This window comes from Penaeus vannamei, chromosome 33, assembly GCF_042767895.1.
Source record: "Penaeus vannamei isolate JL-2024 chromosome 33, ASM4276789v1, whole genome shotgun sequence".
Classification (NCBI taxonomy): Eukaryota; Metazoa; Arthropoda; class Malacostraca; order Decapoda; family Penaeidae; genus Penaeus; species Penaeus vannamei.
In genome coordinates, this window is record NC_091581.1 from 30,589,274 (window position 1) to 30,596,773 (window position 7,500).

Sequence of the window (7,500 nt, forward strand, 5' to 3'; positions counted from 1 at the left end):
AGCGGGAATTCTGTCCGAGGAAGCGCCGAAGGAGGGCGACTGCTGACCCGGGCGGCCGCTGGAGGGTACCGAGTGCAGGTCAGGCGGGGAGGTCGACACGCTGGCCGGGCTGAAAGCAGGGTGTTGGGGGCGTTTTAAGGTCATTTTGCACGTGATTTGGGGAGGAGGGGATTGTAGGGAGTAGTTTGAGAGGTTTGGCTTCTCTTTTATCTTTTATTTTACTTTTTGTGTGGGTGGTTTTGCACCTTTGGAAATTCGCCGCATGGGTATTTTCTGATTATTTCCTCTATTGGTGTAAGAACAGTTGTTTATTTCTTATTAATTGCCACCGTTGATAGATGGACAAGCAGAGGAATTGATTATTAATTACCGTCCTTGGGTTTTAATGTCTTTTATCGCTTTGTAGCAAAGAATCTTCTGATCTATGTAAATTCATGCACACTTTGTTAGAGAATTTAATTAAAATCTTACGTAATCAAAGTTTGTTGGTAAATGTTTTGAAAAGGACGGTGTTGTGACGGAGAAAAGTTAAGATAGCGGCTTATCAGAGGCTGTGGATCTTTGCTCGTTCAGCAAATATCCACCTTGTACTTTCTGGCAAGGTAAAGCTTATCTGCTTATCAGTGTTTATGTATAGTTTCTCTTTGTCAATTTTGGTAATTCTAAGTAAGACAGCCTCACCTATGTATGTTTTTTTCTCCTACCCCCTTCAATTTTGGGGGACAAAAATAAGTGTCAATATTGATGGCATTAGTAAAATAAAAATTTTCCTACTTTATCAAGGAGAAGTGAAGTCACAAGATATACTAATTGATTCCTTTGTGGCTAATTATTGGCAGAGCCATCTATGTGCAGGAACATTTAACCAAGCGTTGCCAAAGGGAACGCACCATTTCCCCGTCGACATTGGGTTAAGATTTACATCCCGTTAAAAGAAGGCTTAAAATCCCATTCTAGCCATATTTTCTCATTTCTAAAATTACAGAGTTAACACATGTCCTTTGTATCTGATTTTCCCAAATGGCCAACTGTGGAATAATTATTTAAACCTCTCATGATGGGAGGCCCCTGTACCATGTGTCGGGGTGCAGACTGAGTCAACTGCTAAAGGGGTAAAAATAGGGTAATTCTTTACAGTATGGACCTCTGGGTACTGCTTGAGGGGAGGGTTGATAGGGGTTCTGTCCCCTAATACCCTAGAGGTAATCTTGTCTTCAACTCAGTAAGCATGGCGAGATAGAGCGGGGAAATTGTAGAGGAGATGGAATATTTGTTTTCTACTTTATTGTTCCCCCTATTCCCTATGATTTTGGGGGACATGTAGGGAATTGTTTTTTTGGGGGTGGGGGTGCACACATAGGCCCCCCACACAAGCTTTTGATTTGACAACTGTAAAGAAAATACATTACTCGTAAAGACGAGCCAAATGTCCCACAAAATGAGATATTTAAGGTTATTTGAAAGTAATTTAAAAAGTAAAAAAGTGCAAAAATGAAAAACCCGGGCCATGAGTCGCATTTCATAGAATAGTGAAAATGCAATAAGGAAAAACCCAAGCCAAGAATCGGCCTCAGAAGATTTGACGCAGCATTGTGTGAATGAACCCCAGCCTAAACAAATAAACTACTATAAAGATAGCCGTTTGAATAAAAAAACCTTCTTTACCCCCCCCCCCCCCCATATGATTGTCATGTTTTCCTAGCCAACCAATAAAGAAACCGGACGTAAATGGTGATGCCCAGCTGGAAGACCCAGAATGTGTAACTAAAGCTTTGTTGGCTTTTGCTAGAGTGCCAAAGGTAGTACAGAGATCAGTTATTGTGGGCAAGACATGGTATTGGAATTGTTGCTTAGAACAAATTTCAAACAAAAAATGTGGTTTCATTTATATCATAAACCAATGGCAAACACACAGCCCACTCTTTTATTCACTCAGATGGTTTCACAAACACATAGTCACAAAGGAGTCCATTATTATTTGAATGTCAATGGTACTAAATTTGGTCATAATTTGATTATTATGATACTTACAATGTCACTAATACTAATAAGGGAATGATATATTTTTTATTTTCCAACCTAGATTATTTACTTTTTTTTATTGTTTTATTAGTCAGCTGCTCATTATACAAAAATATGTTTTCACATACAATATGCTAAAGATAAAACTATAGAAATTGTTTAAACCTTGAGCAAGTTTATGCTTAAAATATTCCATAATAATGAGAGATCTGTTATAAATTTTATGATTTATTTTAGTGAGTTGTCTGTTACTTGTGCCATATACCATTAATGAAATTAGTTACCAATTCTCCAAGTAAGATTAGTTGATTTGATAAGAAATATGTAATTTTTAGGGTGAAAAAACTGATTAATACATGGCTCTGTTTTGCTGTCATGTAGGATGTTGAACGAACTTGCTGAGCATTTTGGACACCTGTCCCTCTTGTAGAATAGAGGAACGATAATTTTGAGTTTTGTAAGGTGGAGATCTTGCTTATGCATGATTTTAGCCACATTTATGCATCAATGTTTATCTTGATATTATTATTATTATTATTGTTATTATTATTATTATTATTATTATTATTATTATTATTTTTTTATTATTATTTTTTTTTAGCAAATATTATCTTTGCAGTTCATGAATTCTTATGATACCCGAGGATAAGTTTCAGATTATTCCTTTCAGTTAAAGAAATATCACTAAAGAGATGTTCACCCTCAACTTTAATGTAGTCGATATTACCAGAGGATGAAGTAAGAAAAAAAAAATCTCTTGTGTTGCAGGAAAGTGTGCAAAGTGCGCCTTGCACACCTCTCCACCAGAGCAGCAAATCATGGAATCTGATCCAGCAGCAGCAGCACTTGGAAGAAGGGGCATTCTCGGCCCCAGAGTTAGCTCTTGGCGAATCACCAATTACGATGTTGGAAGTATCTGATTGGTTACATAAATTACAGGTGTGTAAGAATAAAGTAACGTGTGTATATATGACTCTGTGATGATGCAGCGATGTAGATAGCGTATGAATGCAATAACCTTGTGATTAAGTTTTGTCTTGCAGAGAGATTTTGATAGATTGGAAATGGAATATTCAAGTGTATTGATACTCAGATGATTTATTAGTCTCTTGCTGTTAAATTTATGTGGGATATTTTATTTTGTTTTATTGTTTATTGGTATATCAAAAGTTAAATGGAAAATGATTGTGTTAACCCACTAGCAACGGGTGTCCCATATATGAGACACCTGAAAAAATGAACATTGCCAGGCCAGTGTGACACTGTATTGGGGCTTGTGCTCCAACACAGCAGCGGGCCGTGGCCAGCGTGCGGGCAGAGTCTGGGGCAGCCCCGCCTGCCGATTTTGTGGCAACCTGAATCTTTTATTTTCGGCTTCAAAATATACTGACGTTAATGGGTTAATTGAATACATTTATAGTTAAAAATTGTGCTCTCAAGCAAACATGTTAATTCACAAATGTGCAGAATTCTTGTGTATTTTTATTTAATATACAGTGCTACAAAAGTTGGTTGTTACAGAATACTGAAAAAAGTAACATGAGTCTCTATGATATTGAATAAATTTACTTTTTTGTTTGAATTGTATGTCAGCATTTTGCTGTATCAGAATGCATTTGTCCGTCCTCAAAGAATATTTCGGTGTAAAACTGTTGATATAAGTAGAAATGAAGATACCAGCAATGACAGTAATTTAGAATAAAGGCAATACCTCGTACAGCAATAAATGCTAATTATGGAAATATCAAAACAGTTAGACTCTCTTGATAGATAATTTGGCAATGGGATTTTTGCTTAACTGAAAGCTTTCTTCCGTTAAATGATTTGATTGTTAAAGAATATGTATAATTGTAATATTTTGTAAGCAAAGAGGACAAAAGTACTTTTTTTTATCTGTAGTCATTTTCATTCACAAACTTTTGAAAGAATGTAAACCTAGAGGAGGAAATGGTCTACTGCATTTAAATTCCCAGTTTTTGTGTGTCCATTTGTAACTAACCGAGGTATTTATTGAATTGCTGTACTACAGGTAACCAGTAAACATCAGAATTTATGAGCTTGGACTTCTTTTTAAATTTCGCTTCTTTATTTTCAGAATGCCATGCTGACCCTGCTCTTAAGAATTGATTTTTTCTTTTGTAATATGTATAACTTTCTTCCTCGCCCAGGCTGAACCAGTGGGCCTTGATGTGACCAGTGTATTTCGATACAGCAATGCAGTCGGAGAACATTTCCACTCTTTTGACCCCTTGGGTGTTGGCATCAGTCCTGCTTCTCAAAGTGTACATGAAATTCAGGTAAGGTGTGCCACATGCTCAAGCACAAGCACAAGCACACATGCAAGCACACACAAGCACAAGCACACACACAAGCACAAGCACACACACAAGCACAAGCACACACACAAGCACAAGCACACACACAAGCACACACACACAAGCACACACAAGCACACACACTCTTACTCTCTTACTCTCTTACTCTCTTGCTTTCACTCACTCACTCATGCACTCATATATATAAATGTACGATATACATACAAGTATGTGATTTGTATGTATAGACATGATGTATGACAATTTTGAATCCAGCATAGTTTTTAGTTTTAATGTATACTGAGGCTGAATCTATCATATGTCCATATTTTGCTATTTTGCAGTTGGACACAATATTGTTCTATTCCCCACAGTTGTGGCTAACTGCTTAATGTACATTTTACTTTTTGCCTTGACTGTGGAAGGCCAGGCAAAACATAGCAGGCTTTTTTCCCTGCAACTTTTTAATTTCAGAGAGACATACGTAATATCCACTAATGTATGTTTCCTTCAGCCGCACGCATAGTATCACCACCATGCCCCCATTCCCTCCGCTCCCTTAACCGATTATGGTGCTATTATCCCCCCCCCCCCCTCTTTCCTCTTAGTGAAGTGTAGTGAGTGGAATTTGTAGTTCTGGTCCTATATAAATGGAACATAGCATCCAGCCAAACCTGTGATCGTTTCCTCTCCCATCGTACTTTTATGTGTCGCAGAGTTACTTCCTGGTGTATCTTTGCATATTTATTTTTATAATCTAGATGCTTTTGAATATGTTGAAGAGTATATTTTAATGTTTTATATAAAAGTATGATTTTGCTACTTTGTGTTTTAAACAAGTGTTTAGTAATTAGGGTAACTGGGATTTCAAAAGCTTGATTTTACACTCCAGAAATATTTCAGTACCATGTGTTAGATGTATCGGATAATAATATGGTGCTTCTTGCATCAGTAGATTACTGTAATCATTTAAGTAAATAATATTCAAAGCAGGTGGTATGGCTAGATGAAATATGACATGCTTTATGAGAATTATTACTTCACATTCCCTACATTCCCTTTGCAAGAAGAAAGAGGTATGATTGACAAGTGAAAACTAGACGAACATCCCTGAAATTCAAGATTTAGTTTTGAACAACAGTAACTAAGTTCTTTGATGGTTTTGAGTATCATATATCTAAGAAGACTACATTAAAACAGTATAGAATGTTATAGAGAAAGAAAATATATTGCATGATTAGATGCTAATTGTTGTTTAAGCAAATAATTTCATGTGTTTTAACAGTTATTTAGTTTTTATTTTAGAGACAAAATACGAAGACAGCAGTATTAGACGTACTGGGCATACTTTGGTAGTAAAGACAAGGATTAGCAACATTAGTTAACCGTAATGTATAGTAGTTTTATCTATAATGGTGTTTGATGTTTTTCAGATGAATATATGTACAGCAGTAGTTTGCCGTGATGACAACACCAGCGTGAGAACGTTCCAGCTCCCTCCAAATGCTCTCTGGTACCCTCTAGGATCCAAGCAAGAAGGCGATAAAGTAGTTTGCTCTTTGAAATACAGTCCGTTAGAAGATAAAGTTTTTGAGGAACTATCTCCGTCTATTCAATATTTAGATCAAGAAGTCACTTTACAAGCTGTGGACACTTCACCAACACCTGTGCCGCTCCAAGAAACTGCAAGAGAAGATACTCTATTTGTTAGTGACATTACTCAAGAAAATACTGTCTACTGCTCTGACAGGAGTCCCAGTCAGCCGGACTCAGAAAAGATGGACCCTTCAGGAAAGCCTAACATGGAGCAGCTCACAAATGTTTTTGATACTCTTGCTGAAACGGTTAGTATCCAAAATGAAAATAAGATCGTAAAGCGTTCATAGTTATAGGGAAAGATGATAAATTCTTAATTATATTGATACAGTGTTTTATAACATCTTATTCAGCATATTGGGTAAACTATTTGAATACTTCATTTTCTTCTGTTCTATCTTTCAGTTGCCAAAATTGTTTGTTCAACCAATGGACTACAAAATATATTCTCAAGACATTGTTTTTGAGAACCGAATCAGAGGGACCGTCACTACGTAAGATTTCATGGTTTACGTTTTCAGTAAATTAATCATTTGCGGTAAAACTATTAGGAATATAATTATAGGGGTCTTGAGTTTTTCTTATTAGTTACAATACATCTCTTTACCCCGGTATTGTTATATTGTATACCCTATCACATAAGCTTTTTCCTTGTAAGAGCTGCTGTTGTTGTACACCTTTTCTGGTGTCTTATCTCTTTGAGGAATGTTTGTAGTGGGTGTGAGTGCCCGTTGGTATGACTGGGTGCTGTAGGTGGATTGGAGGTGTATGGGGAGCAGGAGAAACTCATGGTCAGGCTGGAGGATCAAAAAATGCTTATCTCAATTTTGGATTGTGAAGCTTAAGTAGTTGGAAGCTGTGTCAGCCTGCAGTCCAATCTGAGAACTATGAGGTGTGCATGTGAGCCAGTCAGGTCTCGACAGTGGGTCGTGAGCATCGCCTGTCAGTGAGTGAGTGAGGACAAGGCTGTGAACCTGATGTGACCCAACCTGGGAAGTATGTGGAAGGTTGCAGGGTCAGGCTGCTCCAAGCTCCAAAATTGTTGACTTGGATGGGGGTAGACAAAGGAAAGATGTGTCAGTATGTTAAGTGGTTTTTGTTTAGGATTTGTGTAGGAGGATGGGAAGAATTTGTTTGAATATGTAAGTGGTTGTGGCAGAAGTGAGGCAAGAGGTAAAAGGTGTAGGCGTCCTTCATAACTACACATGCTTTTCAATCTTGTTTTAGACACATTCATGTCATTCTCTCAGACCTCCTCCAGTTATCTTTTATCCTGTCCATTATACACTTGAATATACTTCTATAAGTGTACAGAGTAGCAGCACAAAGAAGTAAAGTTAGGAAATGTGTTGGAGGAGGAAAATGTGACAAGCAAGGTGGTGACCATGTTACTTTTTAAACTTAAATGACAAAATAGTGTTTAGAGATTGATTACATGTCAATAAATTTGTTTCACAGTATGGAGTTATTGAAATATAAGCCACCTCTCTATTTTGTAAATTTTAACTTTGTGATACAAGATGTTATTGCAGAGTAGGTGGGCCTGTTGTTTTTATTTTTTTGGATG

At 37.0% G+C, this 7,500-nt stretch overlaps 1 protein-coding gene across 1 annotated transcript in view; it reads left to right on the forward strand.

The window, feature by feature from the left end:
- LOC113824610 (uncharacterized) overlaps positions 1-7,500 on the forward strand; it is an 11,953-nt gene that overhangs the window by 152 nt on the left and 4,301 nt on the right. The window contains exons 1-5 of the mRNA XM_027377365.2: positions 1-78; positions 2,791-2,961; positions 4,191-4,319; positions 5,771-6,181; positions 6,339-6,427. The exon at positions 1-78 is cut by the window's left edge and continues 152 nt beyond it. Coding sequence (XP_027233166.2) covers positions 1-78; positions 2,791-2,961; positions 4,191-4,319; positions 5,771-6,181; positions 6,339-6,427 — 878 coding nt within the window. The remainder of the gene's footprint in view (positions 79-2,790; positions 2,962-4,190; positions 4,320-5,770; positions 6,182-6,338; positions 6,428-7,500) is intronic.